Source organism: Diabrotica undecimpunctata, chromosome 2 (assembly GCF_040954645.1).
Source record: "Diabrotica undecimpunctata isolate CICGRU chromosome 2, icDiaUnde3, whole genome shotgun sequence".
In the NCBI taxonomy this organism is placed as follows: Eukaryota; Metazoa; Arthropoda; class Insecta; order Coleoptera; family Chrysomelidae; genus Diabrotica; species Diabrotica undecimpunctata.
This window is the reverse complement of record NC_092804.1, coordinates 21,691,809-21,707,592: the sequence shown is the minus strand read 5'-3', so window position 1 is coordinate 21,707,592 and position 15,784 is coordinate 21,691,809. Positions and strand designations below refer to the sequence as shown.

Genomic DNA, 15,784 nt, shown 5'->3' with positions numbered 1-15,784 from the left:
ATTATATTATCTTCTAGTAGGATTTCGGGACCTTAATTTTCTTTAATGGTGGTCTCTTGTGTTGTTCTAAGGTCATGAAAAAGCTTCTCCAAGTATTCTTCCCATACTTTGTTTTTATCTTCTTTGGTTATGGCAAGATTGCCTTCATCATCTGTTATTTTTTAAGTCTTTTCCGTTAATCCCTGTCCTCTTCATCACTTCCATCATTTGTTCATGCCTGACTCTATCGAAAGCCTTCTTGTAGTCAATCAGACATGCAAAAACATTACAGCTGACATCTCTACATTTTTGAAACAATACCTGCACGCTAAATAAAGCTTCTCTCGTACCAACGGCGTTCACAAATCCAAACTGATTGGGCGCAATTTGTTCCTCTCAATTGGCCCATAATCTGCCTTCATTTACCTCTTTTACATACTATTTTGGTGTAACTGAAGATAAACTAAATAAATATCTCACAAAGGGTTTGCAGTTAAATCCAGTATTAAAAATATTCTATTCAATGAATTAAACCAAATTGTAATGAGAAACATTCAATATTTTAAGTATCTTGAAAGCAACAGTACTTAACAAAACAGCTGACGAAAACGAAAACGTTTCACCAAATATTTTATAGGTTAAGTTTTAGTGTTACGTGCGTTAAAATAACAGCTTTGGATTGTGAGTTCGTAGATTGCTGGCAGATGTCACTTAAGTATGGAATGGAGGTACAATGAAAAACCGGTTAAACAAAATCTCTAGTGCTTCTTGAACTGCCGAACAGAGTATTCTATTAAACAGTTAATAAAGTTTGTGGTTCCCTCTGTATATCTAACCACATTTTCTTAAATCAATCCAAAGACGGTCTTTAGATTTTTATATTTTTTTTCTTTTTGATCTTTTTTTACCTACTCTTTAATTTATGGCATATCGATTTGCAGCGAAATTATATTAGCTAGTGAGAAATAAACTTTGCAACCCTTTCTTATTATTTTTTGAGTTTTTGCCACTTCTGTTCATTCTGTATATAATTATAGTCTTTACTGCCTTAACATGCTGCTTTACTTTAATTTAGTTTGTGTTACTATTCTCTTTGCAGAACAAAATTTTACTATCATCGGTATCGAATAAAACCGGTATTGGTTGTTGGTTGTATACACACTGCCTAAATTAGTCGAGAATAATTATGTCTTAAAAAAATATATTTACCGATTTTTCCTTCAACAATTTGATAAGATATTTACGAAGAAACGTGGATTTATGTTCAAAATAAACTAAAACAAATAACAATAACATTTTATGTTTATTGCTTAAAGAAGGAAAAATCCAGCTATTCTAGAATTATATGTATTACGGATATTACGGAGCGATATTTATTGAACCTCAAGTGAATAACGGCAAGTAAGTTGTTTAAAAGTAATTGTTTATAATTGTTCATAATATATTGTTAACAAATAGTTTTTTTTTTTTTTTTTTTTTTTTTTTTGTACCGCATCAACCCCTAGGGTTATTAGCGGGTGGTATATCTTTATTTTAGAAAAGTTACATTTAGTATATTATTAAAATTTACATAACAGTTTTGTAAAATACAAACATTTTATGTTATGTTACAGTTTGTTATACAGTTTACAATTTTTGATAAAATTTATTGTATTGCTGATGTCTTCTTTTAGAGTTTCTTTCAAATTGTGTTTTAGTTTTGCTGTCGATCTTGCTGTTGAGTACACTGGACAGTCTATCATTATATGTTGCACTGAAAATGGTATTTGACAGATGTGGCAAATCGGCTGAGGGTCCTTGGAGATGATGTATCCATGTGTAAATTTTGTATGACCTAGCCGCAGTCTGTTAATAACTACTTGGTCATGTCTTTTAGCTGGGAGCGGTAGTAAAGCAGAAGTAACATCTGGTTTGATACTTTTTAATTTTGCTTCTGTTTGGTTCCATTTTACTTGCCAGATTTTGTTCATGTAAGTTTTTATTAATGTTTTTTGGTCTGAAATTGGTATGTTTTGCATAATAGGAATTGTCATGTTATTGATAGTTTCTGTTGCTGCTTTATCAGCTGCTTCATTACCCTTTATCCCAACATGGGATGGTACCCATAAAAATGTTATGTTTTTACCACATGTTTGGACATTGTATAGCATGTCTTTTATTAATGCTAAATTGGCATGAGTAGGATACATCTGCTTGACACCATTTAAGGCACTTAGAGAATCTGATATAATAAGAAAGTTTGTATCAATGCTGGTACATTGGTTCAGTGCGTTGAAGATTGCCTGCAGTTCTCCAGTATATATGCTACACTCCTTGGCTAGACGGGTGACAGAGGTGTTGTCTTCAAAAATAGCTGCAGCAGCTACACCATTACTGCTTTTAGAGGCATCAGTAAAAATTAGTTTGAAATCAGGGTATCTGGAGATGGTAGACCGGAATTGTTGTTGTATTTCAGAAGGATTGTGTGAATGTTTGGGATAGTTAAGTAAGGTAAAATCTACTTTTGGTATTTGAACTTTCCAGGGAGGAGACTGGCATCTGTTTGTAGAAGTGGCTCTCAATTGATGTATATCGAATTCAAATCGATTTATTCGTTCATTGAAAGGTAAGTTTCTAGGGCAATAATTTGAGTACAGATTTGGAGGGTTGCTTCTTATTAGGCTTGTTATAAACGGGTTTTCCTTTGCACTGAGATATTTAGTAGCACAACACATTGAAAAATATTGTCTTCTGAGAGTTAATGGCGGTTCTCCTGCTAGGACTTGAAGGCTGCTAATTGGCGTGGTTCTGAAAGCTCCGAAAACTATGCGTAATGCTGTGGATTGGATGATGTGCAGTTTGTTCATTTGAGTTTTAGTAGCAGTTTCGTAGCATATACATCCATAATCTAGTTTGCTTCTAATTAGAGCTTGATATAATCGCAGAAGAATAGTTGTGTCTGCGCCCCATTTGTGATTGGAAAGAACTTTTAGAAGATTTATTCTCTGTTGGCATGATTTAATTAGTTCATTTATGTGCGATGTCCATTTTAGTTGAGAGTCGAATGTCATTCCCAAAAATTTGATTTCATTGGTTGTTATAAGAGTATTTCCGTTAAGTTTTAAATTTAAGTGGTGTTGTGTTTTTCTTTTGTCAAATATTATTACTTTAGTTTTTTCGGTTGAAAATCTCAAGCCTATATCTAAAGACCACCCTTCTAATTTATTTAGTGTATTTTGTAATATTGATGCAGCTGATTTTAGGTTTTTACTTCTCATATATATTACAAGATCATCGGCGTAAAGGTTTGCTTTTACTGGAAGCATAAAATGGTTAGATACGTTGTTGATTGCTATTAAGAATAGCAGGGGGCTTAATACAGATCCTTGAGGGATACCATTTTCCAGTGATTTCTTAGTTGACATGACACCGTTTGTTTTAACTTTTATACTTCTGTTCTCCAGGAAGTTTTTGGCGAAGGCTAGGAATTTACCATCTATTTTCCAACTCTTCATTGTTTTTAAAATGTGATATGTCCACGTGGTGTCAAATGCTTTTGTGATGTCAAAGAAAATTGCTATTAATTTTTGTTTATGTATAAAAGCTTCGTGTATTTCAGATTCTAATGCTATAATGTTATCTATTGTAGACCGTTCTGATCGATACCCACTTTGAATGGATGTAAGGAGATTTTTCTTTTCTAAGTACCATTTTAATCTTTTGCTTAGAATTTTTTCCATTATTTTACAGATGCTACAGGTAAGAGATATTGGTCGATACGAAGAAGATAAGTTTTTTGGTTTATTGTCTTTTAAAAATGGTATTATAATTGCTTCGCGCCAGAGAGATGGAAATTTATGGGTCGAATAAATTTTGTTGAAGATCTCTACTAAAGTAACCTTCGCGCTTATAGGTAGTTTTTCGATGAAAATTGGTGGTATGTCATCAGGTCCAGGTGAGGTATTTTTGAGGTTATTAAGACTTTCATTTAATTCATCAAGTGTTATGGAAGTGTTTAGTGGATCAGCAGTATCTTCTATATTAATTTTTGATGCTTCTGTTCTTTCTTTGTGTTCTAAGAAATTTGGGTGGTACTGCTGATTGCTTGAATACAACTGATAGTGTTCTACTAAAATTTCTGAGATTTCGTGTTTGTCTGAAGTTGTTAGATCATTTGTAGTGATTGTGTCAATATGGTTAAATGTTTTTGAACCTTTTATTTTCCTTATTTTTTGCCATATATCCCTTATGGGCGTAGACGAGTCAATTGACGACACGTAATTGGTCCAGCTCTCTTTTTTTGCTTGTTTTATTAAAAATCTAGATCTGGCCCTTAAAGATCTAAAATTGTTTAAGTTATTAGGTGTGTTAAACTTTTTGTATATATTAAAAGCATGTTTTGTTTGCTTTAAAGCGGATGCGATTTCAGTGTTCCACCAAGGAAGAGGAGCTTTTGTGATATTTTTGGTTTTTCCTATAGAATCTCTGGCTGCGTCTAAAATTATACCATTGAAAGATGATAGAGTAGTGTCTATATTATCTGATATAACGAGATTTGGTATACGTATGCTTACTAAGTTCGAGTATTTTTCCCAATCGGCTGACTTTAATTTCCAAGTTTCATATGGTGTTGTACAGGTTTTTTCATCTTTGTCATGAGTAATTATTATCGGAAAATGATCACTGTCGTATAGGTGGTCCAATGTATTCCACTGTAAAAATGGAGCTAAAGTTGAATCACTGATAGATAAGTCTATGGAGGAAAAAGTGCCATTATGTGCATTGAATCTAGTAGGTGCTCCTGTGTTTAATAAAACTAGTTTTATGTTATTAATTGCTTCTAATAATATTCGTCCATTTTTATCTGTTCTTTGTGATCCCCATGCGATGTTGTGGCAGTTTGTGTCACCCAAAATTAATTTTGGAGATGGAATTTGTTTAATTACATTTTGAAGTTCTAATAGAGTAGTTTCGTCAGGATGTGGTAAATATACGTTGCATATGTTGATTTTAAAATGATGTATTACCGAAACTGCTACTGCTTCCAGATTTGTATTTAACGGAATTTCTTGGGATTGGATGGTTGAATGTACAAAAATTCCGACTCCACCACTGGATATTTGCTGTACTGCTCGATTTTTTGTATAGGGCATATAATTTTTTAGTTTTGCTTGATTGTTGGAAAGACGAGTTTCTTGAAGACATATTATTAGTGGTGACAGTTCATTGATTAGCATTTTAATGTTTTCAATGTGGCTATAATAGCCATTCAAGTTCCATTGAAGAATGAATATAATTGGACTATTGAGATAAATCGTAGTCGCTTTCTTCAGTGAGGGAAGATTCATTTGTTGGATTTATTTTCTTTATAATTCTTGTGATATTATTTTTCATGCGTCTATCATTTAATTTTGAGTGAACCATTTTTAATAAGGTGTATAAGCCGTCAAAATCTTCTGTATAGTTTTTAGCTGTGACTTCAGGAAATTTTGATCCTATTGCGTTTATCACGAAGTCGCATAATTCAGAGAAATTTAGCGTATATGAAGGAGATGCTGTCATTAAAATGTTTTCAATTGGTTTTAATGTGGCTTCGACATCTAAAGCCTTTTTCTTTTTTTTGTGTGCGGATTTTTTTGGAGTTATGAAAGTTTCGTTTAGGTTTTTAGTTTCTGAGATTTCAGGAGAGGTTGAAATTTGCCTTTTTGCTTGATTGGTTGTTTTACTATTATTGCTGTTAGCTTTAGTTGAAGGTATGCTGTGTACTATAAGCGAATCATTTGTCGTTGGGATATCTGCAGAAATAGGGTTGAAACAGTTGGTTGTATCATCTGAAATATTTGTTGCTGAATTATTCTGATTTATTTCCATGAGTTCGAGTTCTGCGGTATAAGGATCTTTAAGTGTTTCTGTACCAGTTGATGTTGATGTGCAGTTTTCTTCTTTGTGGCCAGTAGTATTACATCTAGAGCAATTTAAACCATCTAGGGATAGGAAAATTCTGTAAGGAGTGTTGTCATAGGTTATTAAGATTGTATTTGGAATTGGTTTGGTGATTATCGGAGAGACAAATATTTGCCGCCTAAAGCTTAAGACATGACTATACTCAGACTCGGGCATGCCAACTTTTAAAAACGTTAATTTGGATACTGCAGTTATTTCTAGTTGTTTCAGTTCTTCTTCTAAAATACTGTTCGGAATGCTGGGGCAGATGTTTGATATTACTAGTCTCCTTGCTGGCGTAATAAGTCTTCGAATTTCTATCTCATTGCCTTGGATGAGTACTGTTTTATGGTTGTTTAGTAAGGTATCTACTATGCTAGTATTGTTCAAGTAAATACAAACTCTGTTGTTAGCTATTCGTGATGCAAAGATAACATTTTTTGGTGTGAGTAGAGACCCTATGGCTACTATGTATTCATGTATTTTAATACCTTGGATAGCTGACAGAATAATGGCTTGTTCTTTTGAAGGAAAATTGAAGTTGCTTACTGCATTGGAGTATGTCGATGTTGATGATGTAGTAGATATACTAATATTTTCAGAATTATCCATTTTTAATTTTTGTTTTCTTCATTTGATAAAATTTTTCTAGAGCCGGTCTTGTATCGGCTAATTAGTTCGACTTGTGGAAGTTGCCAAAAAACCAGAGACTGGATTAATTGATGTTTAGTAAGAGCAGATTTTAATCGGCACTTTATCAACTAAACGCAGGGTTGGAATCTCGAATTAAACTTTAAAATGTGGAGAAACTTTAAAATGTGTAACCACACTTTGACAGTTATTTGACCAACAAATAGTTTATTTACTTAATTATCAGCTTTTTATAGTAAGTTTGGGAATAGACAGAAAAAGAAAATAGTTATGTTTAAGTTTCGTTTATCATTACTATCCAGTCTTATTTAAGCTTGTTTTAAGTAAAAATTGGATTCATTTCTTTTTCAGTGACTTTTTCTAAGCTTAAGACTCGTAAATACTGTTACCTTGTTAGTTTACGTAATGTCAATAACTATGTCAATTACTAAATGTTCTCTTTAAGTCCCCATCATAAATATGTAAACGTGTATCTTAATTCTTAAATTATTTGATCAACTTCTTCTTCTTCTAATGGCGCTACAACCCTTAGTGAATCTTGGCCTGCTTAACAATGTTCTTCCATTCTGCACTGACGTATACATTCCTTCGCCACTGCCTGATGTTCATGGTTTTAAGATCCCTCTCTACGTCGTCTATCCATCTTTTACGGGGCCTTCCTCTTGTTCTGTTTCCTTGTGGCTTCCATCTCTGGATTACTTTTACAGCTCGATTATCTGGCATTCTTTCTAGGTGACCAAGCCAGTTTAGTCTTTGTGACTTTACAAATCTGACAATATCTGCGCTCTGCATTAGTTAATCCAGCTCGTGGTTCATTTTAATGCTCTACGAACCATCGCTGCATTGGGTTGGTCCAAATATCTTCCTTAATATTTTGCGCTCAAATATTCTCAGTTGATTTTCATCAGTGGTTGAGAGGGTCCACGTTTCACATCCATATGTGACCACTGGTCTAATTACTGTTTTGTAGATTCTCAGCTTAGACTCACGATTCAGTAACTTACTTTTCATTAAGTCTTTGTATGCATAAAAGCACTTATTACCGCTAAGAATCCGTGCTTGTATTTCTTGACTGATGTTGTTGTTGTCATTTATTATTGAGCCTAGATAGGGAAAAGTGGAGGCATATTTGTAGGTATGGTTGTCTACCTTCAGATTCTCATGTTCATTCGATTTTGTGCACTCCATATATTTTGTTTTGCTTTCATTTATATATAGACCAAACGTAGCAGCTTCTCGTTTCAGTTCTATAACTTTTTCGCTTAATACTCTTTTGTTGTGACTTATTATGGCAACATCATCCGCATATGCGCATATTTGCATTGATCTTGTATTAATACAGCCGTTTATATCCAGTTTTCTAACAACAGCTTCTAAAGTTAGATTAAAAAGTGTTGTTGATAAGGCATCTCCTTGTCTAACTCCATTGTCAATATCAAAGGCCTGAGTCATATCTCCATCTATTCTCACCATAGCTTTGGAACCCTCCAGAGTCATTCGTATAAGTTTAACCAACTTATTGGGTATCCCTAACATAGATAGTTGATTTAATCAACTACCTTATAATAAATATTGTATCTTGTTGTTGATCTGACAGAATCTGTCTGTCGCCTCAACACTAAGATTTTTGGATGGCTTTTTTTGTAAAGTCATTTAATATGCTGTCTTTTGGATGCTTTTTTTAAAACTTTCAAAGTTTTTTAACTTTTGAAGAAATTTTATATTTTGTTCACAATGAGATCCCTGTTATAGTCCAGGATTTGACGGTTCTCTGCTAAGAATATTTTCATATTCATAGCTTTGCTTGAAATTTTGACAGTAGTTAAAAAATAGGTTAAAGATCAAAATCTACCATATGGCAATATGTGCTTTTCCCCTGTGGGTGGTAATACCCCCACTCAGAAGTAAAAAACTTTTATCAAAAAAACTGTGATCGCCGCTAGACTTGTGAATTTAAAGACAAACATGTTCTTTAGAGTTATTTCAAACAGTAATTATTTGTTTGAGTTATTAGTGACTAAAATTTTACAAATCACACGTCAAAAAACCATGTTTTGAAATGGATTTTGTATATATAAAAACCTACGTTTCCTAATGATATACGTTTGAAAATAAAATAAAATTTATAAAACAAAAGATTCGTTGTTTTTATTATCAAAAACTTAATATTAACAAAGTTATAGCTGATCCAAAGTAGACTTTTATTCATAGAATACAAAAATACAAACATATGATGCTGAATAACCAGAAAAGTTTTTTATGGAAAACTTATGAAAACTTTTTTAAAGATCTTACAAAAATCCACTTTAAATGACTACTTGTAAAAGTGACTATAGTTATAACTAGAGTTATAACTAAATAAAATTATAAAGGTATAAAGTAATTTGCGTGAAAATTAAGGTAAATGAATAAAATAAGTAAATAAGTAAAATAAAGTCCGCTTATACTTTTTGTGACGCAAGAAAAGTAACAAACTCACACCCGCCAAAATCACCCTGCTTGAAACAATTCGTTTGTCATTTACAACTTACTTCATTTATATACAAACATTACATTAGTAATATTAGTAATGACTTTAAAGGTTTAGTTTTGAAAAAACTTTGAAAAAAAGGGCTTGAAGATGGAGCTGAATGTATGCGAATACAACCTTTAAGCAATCATTTCTCGTTTAATATCTTTAATAAAAAAAGCTGTCTTTTGTATTATAACATTTTTTTCTGTATATTTTTTAGTTCTTTAGCTATTTTGAAACAAAAAGGGAATTTTTGAGAAATTCGACAATAGCTCGACAAAATAACGAATAGTTTCAGCCAGGGTGGTTTAGGCTGGGGTGAGTTTGTTACTTTCTGCGTTACAAAAAATATAAGCAGACTTTATTTTAGTTATGACTTTAAACTTTTTGTTAGATATTTAAAAAAAAATTGTAATAAGTTTTCCATAAAAAGCTTATCGTTTTCCGGCTATTCAAAATCATTGGTTTGGATCTTTGTATTCGATGAATAAAAGTCTCTTTTTAAATAGCTATAACTTTAATAATATTAAGTTTACGGTGATATTAAAAACCGAATCTCTTTATTTTATAAGCTTCATTTTATATCCAAACAGTTTTCCCAATAAAATCTAAACTTTTGGAGTTATTCGTAAAAAAACGAATTAATTAAAAAACATGCTTTTATAACATGTGATTTGTAAACTTTCAGTCTCTACAGAACACTTTTGTCTTAAAATTCACAATTCTAGCGACTACCATGGTTTGTTTTAATAAAAGTTATCTACCCCCGATTTGGGATAGTACCCACCTCCAGAGAAAAAGTACGTGTTACCATAAAGAAGGTTTTAATTTTTGAAACTATTTTTTAACTGCTGTCAAAATTTCAAGCAAACAAATTTTACTGTAAAATTTTTAGTAAAAGCGTTCAGCTTCTTTAGCTATTTTGAAAGCGAAAATATATAGAGAAATCATGGTTTGGTATACAAGACAGTTCGTTCCCACAATAATTTTGTTTTTCAGTGTAATCAAATATAAACCATTCTTTTATATTCCTATTAGATCTACAAAGAGTAAACTATCATTATCGCTTTTATCTCAACTTTATCTTTTTTCTGATAACCCACTTTTTCGTTGATAATATTTACCTTACACTTCCTTTGTCGAAAAGTTTCATTTACTTATTTGCTTGTTACACAATTAAAAGGTGTGTATAAATGCTTTGATTTCCTTTTGCCTTAGAAGAAAATATCTAGGCAAGAGACGTCCTTAAGGTATGTTGCAAGCATAATTTCTCTGTGTCATATTCACATCACACACGACCACAAACGAGAACATCTAAAACCTTTTTGTAATAAAAATAAAATAGATATGTACATTTCTGCATCTTGGCTTCATTAGAGCTAACTCATGGCAAGCTTTGTATAGTTTAATAGTGAGAACTGATCACAATTGTTAAATTAATACTATTTTAATTGAGCATCTACGTTGGAAGTTGTGAAAATTAATGTTTAAAATAACTTAACGAACCATTTTGTTTTTGTTTTGCTGAAAACAAAATTCTCGGTTTTTTTTTTAATTTGGTTCACTCAGCTTGGAAATTTTTTAATTCAATCAGTGTTGAAAACACAATTTATTTATTCATAATACGCTGTATAACGGGTTACATCAAAAAAGGGATAATAAAATTAATATTTACACATTATGGACTACCTAAGTCTGACGTCAAAATGGGCGTTGCTTAGAAAACCTTTCCAAACACTTCTATTTTGTTTGTACGTGTCCCATCAGAGTCGGAAATATTGGTTTTTTAATTGTTTGAAAAATAAATACGGACTTTTGGTTATGAATATTAAATGTGTGCGATTGATATTATTTGTTTTTCTTGAATTTGTAAGGTAAAAATATTAAGTTATTAAGATATTTAGTCATAATGTTCATATTTTAAGTTTATGTTATTGTTTGATTAAAACTTTGATTATTGCCGTAATGAGTGTTTAAAAAATGTTTTTTGAATGTTGTAATAGTTTTTAAGTTTATTTTTCAGGTCTGGTCATACAGTGGCTAAAGATATCCAGTATTATAGATTTTTTTAGTAATGACAACAAAACTACTAATAACTAGGAACTTTAAATGCGAGAAAACTAATATATTTAGTCTTTTGATAAAATCACTAGCACTTAAATACGAATAAAAGATTAATTTAGATATTTTTCAACTTCGTAAATAAATTCCATGATTTATTGATTAATTTTAAAATAACCGCGATAAAAACAACAACTAAATAACTTGAAATACAGTAAAAAATAATTAAAGTTTTAATCAAATAATAACATTACCGTAAAACATGAACATTAAGAGTAAATATTACTTTGATATTCTTACCTTACAAATTTACGAACAGCAAATAATACCAATTGCACAGAATGAATGTTCATAACCAAAAATCCTTGTTCATTCTTCAAACAATTAAAAAAACCAATATTTCCAACTTCTTATAAAACAAATACACACGAATTAGAAGTGTTTGGAAATATTTGTAAAATCACCGTCCATTGTGACGTCAGAGCTTAAGTAGTACATTGAAATTATTTGAGTTACAAACATACGTCCAGTTTTTTATATATTCTGTTGACTCTGTAGTTACCATTACAGAGTATTAAGGATCGCTTGTGTATGCTCTGCTATGCTACTATGCTAAAATCGAGGGAAGTTTACCCCATCTAGAGAGGGAGTCACCGCATGTTTCGTAGTTTATTCTATTCGATTAAGGGTTGCCTAAGTCTTACAAGGACGTTCAAATTCATCAGATTTGTCTATAATGTTTAGTAGCCAATTAGTAGTGCTGATTTTTTTTAGTGTCCCACTCTTCTCTCCATCGGACATTTGATGATTTTGACATCGGAGTCAAAATTGGATTTATGTAGCGTTTGAGCGGATTTCAGCGGAGGTAACCTCTATCGGAGGCTGTTTCCAAGAATATCGTGAATGTCGATTATCCATAATTGTGTTGTATTCTTTAATCAATGCATATTCGCGGCGTAGGTTAGGTGGAGCTATGTTACTAAGTGTGTACGGTTTAAGTAAGTCTCGACCAGGTGGGTATGTCTGCTGTTCAATTACACCGGTGGATATAATTCTGTCACAGGATATATAAGGCCAAGGGCGGAGGATCTTAAAGTTGATGCTATGGACACCCACGTAGTGCCGCAGAGTTTATGTACATATTATGTTGTTACGTGTTTTTAGTTTTGCTGATTTTTTCGTCAGGTGTTCTCTGAATGTGAGCATTCTGTCTAGAGTAGTATTTCGGGTTCTTTGTCTTTGAATTACTTGTTATTAAGACATAGTACTAGTATTTTTTTCTATTTGTTAGCCTATCGTTGGGATGACAAGTTAATACTTCAGTTTTGTAGTACTTGGTTATAATCTGTTTGCTCATATTCTTCCTCGTTACTAACTGGAAGGTTCTGTTTGTCAGAATGTTATCGATGAGGTTGATGATCTTCCTGCAGGAGATAATATGGACCAGTTTATGTATTAATTCCGGTCTCCAAATCGTATCGTATGCTGCTGTTAGATCTACGAATGCTTCAACTGTTTTTTTTTTTGAAAACTATCTTTCTAAAATGTTGTTAGGGAGACTTTGTCCGTACAGCGATGAAGGCGGAAGCCCACATTTTCAAGTATCCTGTTACTAATTCTGTTGATGAGAAACTGTTCTAATAGTTTATATACTATGCTGAGTAAAACTATAGAGCGGTAGTTTTTTGGCTTATCATTTGGTTTGCTCGGTTTTGAAATTGCAATGATCTTTATTCGCTTAAGTGAGAAAAGAATGTTGCCTTAATGAATTTTATCGTGTATTATTATTTATGGATGCTACCAAGCCCAGGTGCTTTAACTGATTTTACTTTTGTCAGTGCATTTCTAATATTACTTTGCTTAAGTCCATATAGACAAATTTTTCAAAGTTAATATCTCCTCCGTTTACAACGATAATATTTTAAAAAAACTTTTGTACACAAAAAGTATTTAACGTTCTTTCAGGAATTTACATCAAGTTCGAATTTCTGAATACACGGTGCCCACAAATGATAATCCCCATAAATAAATATCATGTAAGTAGTTTCCGATATAGAGATAGTGTAAGCTTATCGTAAAACACCCTGTACGTAGTACAAAAATTCCTACCACACTTTATTAAAACCTGAATTAAACTTGCTGTTACAGCTTTCTTTCTATTTAATAATTTTCATTAAAAATTTTCCATTTGTTAATAATAATCAATAAGCGACAAAATTTCAACAATAAATTGCCAAATAAATAAATAAAAAAGATAATCAACTTTTAAACCTTTTTACCTCGTATAACATTGCAAAACCTTGAAAAACAAAGTTTGTTCCACTCTGTGCTTAACCCTGTATATTTGAAAATATTTTCAAAGTATGTTCCCCTATTTCCTTGTTGTTGGTATTTCTTTATTATTTGTTTAACTATAAATATGTGATCCTGTATGCTTCTTCCTTTTCGAAATCCACTTGAAATTCTTCTAATGTGTTGTCAATATTTAGCTCTTTCCATTTGTCAAGTATATTGTTGTGTTACCCCTAATTGCGATCCTGTATTAATTAAAATTTGTGAAATTTGGAACTTAGTGAGCTTTTTGGAATTCAAATAAAGTTGGTTAAACGACGTTTGATTAACTTATCTCTGAACTCACCGAAAAACGTAACAATATTTTCATATATTTTTAGTGCAATGCTGTGAATTCTCTGTAATTCTTGCAGTCTTTTTCCTCCCCTTTTTAAAAATAAATTTTATCGATATCATCCGACAATATTTTGGAAACTGTTTGATGATTTCTGCTATTACTTTGTGGCTACCCAGTGCTCTCCCGTTTTGTAACTCTGCTTTCTTTAGTTCCTCGATTCTTATATATTTCTTTCTCATTATTTTCTTCTACTAGTTCGTCTCTTTTGTTCGCTATTTGTACACAAATAGATTCTAACAGACCTTGGAAATATTATTTTCATCATTTCATTATTCCATATTTTTGCCTTTTAGTATCTTGCTTTCTTTATCTTTTCTATTATTTGTTTGATGTGTTTTGGTCTTTTTTCTTAGTGATTTAAAAACTTTCCTTTGTACTTTTGTTAACTCTCAACTGTTTTATTGTTTAAATAGCTTTTCCATGCTGGGTTCTTGTTTAGTTTGCTGGTTCATTTCTTCATTCCACCAGACTGTTTGTTTCCGATGACTGTTTTTCTTGCCCGTCTGTTTTTTTTCTAATTTAACCTTTTAATTGTATTTGTGAACAGTTGTGTGGCTGCTGTTTTATACTTTATAGAATATAAAAATGGTAGTTTTATATTCAAATATATTTTGTACTTTTTTTTATATTTTTTCTTATTTTTGTTACTATTTTTAAAATATAATTCAGTTTTTACATATTATTGTAATTAAAATTAATGATATTTTTTTTTCATTACAGATATTTTATTTCCCAAGCAGCAAATTTAAATTTAAGATGATTAAAGTGTATAGATGGGGCCCAAATTTTCCAAGCTTCGGCCACATATCCATGAAACTCTCAGACGGCACTTACGTCAGCTTCTGGCCATCGAATCCTCTTTCAATTGGAAACTCTAGGGACAACGAAAGGTGCACATACGAGAGCGATTCCTACGACGAAAAACGACCAGCTGACGAAATCCTCGAAATTCCAGCTGATGCAGACACGCAGGATAGAATTAAAAGATTCTGGAAGGACTACTTGGTAAAATACAAGTATTCGTATCATTTGCTAACAAACAACTGTGCTACTATTGTAAAGAGAGCTTTCAAGCACGGATGGCCCACGCAGGTTGATTATAACAGTTTTCAGATGATCGATACACCGAACTATGTGTTTTACTGGGCTACCCAAAAATGGGGGAAACACTTCGTCGTTCAATTCATGGAAGAATTTTGTAATTTAATCAGAAATATGTCAATGCTATGTATAGTTTATAAGTTACTGTTAGAACCAAAACCAAAACCAAAACAGATACAACAAGGTAAAGAGATACATTAATTGTAAATTAAAAAATCAATATAATATAATAAAAAACTAATTTTTCTACTTAAATTGTATTATTTGGTCATTTTTTTTTTAATTTTTGGCCCATTAATAAATTGGACGCCTTCGAAATGTGGACGTTGCGAAGAATGTTTCGCATACCATGAACAGATAGGGTGAGAAACGAGGAAGTGTTAAGAAAGGCAAATACTGAAAGAGAACTACTCAATTTGATTAAGGTACGAAAAATTGGATACCTCGGCCATATTCTGAGGAGAAAAAAATACGCAATCGCTCAACTAATCATCCAGGGAAAGATTGAAGACAAGAGAGGAGTAGGTCGCAAACACATGTCGTGGCTACGAAACATAAAGAACTGGACAGGCATAAATAACACTGGCGATCTTTTGCATGCCGCAAAAGACAGACGTCTGGCCTCAAGATAATTCGTCAACGCACTATAGGTGCACGGCACTATAAGAAGAAGAAGGTCATTTTATTTTTTTATTATTATTCTTTTTGCTTTGTTTGGCCTACCGTTGTGTCAAATATCTTCATCGCGTCCTTCAGTGATTTTTATTTTTCACATGGTTTACATTGTCATTCTATCAATCTCTGAAGTAATATTTTCTTAAATGAATTCTTTCTTTTCAAACAGTATTTTTAACCACGCTTTGGATAAA

The 15,784-nt window shown here is 32.0% G+C and overlaps 1 protein-coding gene across 8 annotated transcripts; it reads left to right on the top strand.

Moving 5' to 3' along the window:
* The first annotated feature begins 1,196 nt into the window (after positions 1–1,196).
* Positions 1,197–15,164, top strand: LOC140433232 (uncharacterized). 8 transcript variants are annotated; one of them, XM_072521275.1, is made up of 4 exons: positions 1,197–1,380; positions 1,677–1,949; positions 13,091–13,161; positions 14,535–15,164. In XM_072521275.1, the coding sequence occupies exons 3-4, from the start codon at positions 13,135–13,137 to the stop codon at positions 15,114–15,116; spliced, it is 609 nt and encodes a 202-aa protein (XP_072377376.1). In that variant the 5' UTR covers positions 1,197–1,380; positions 1,677–1,949; positions 13,091–13,134; the 3' UTR covers positions 15,117–15,164. The 8 variants fall into 8 exon arrangements, 4 of the variants coding, with proteins under 4 accessions (XP_072377376.1, XP_072377377.1, XP_072377375.1 ...); XR_011949893.1 differs by lacking the exons at positions 1,677–1,949; positions 13,091–13,161 and adding an exon at positions 9,285–9,382; XR_011949891.1 differs by lacking the exon at positions 13,091–13,161.
* Positions 15,165–15,784: the final 620 nt, after the last annotated feature.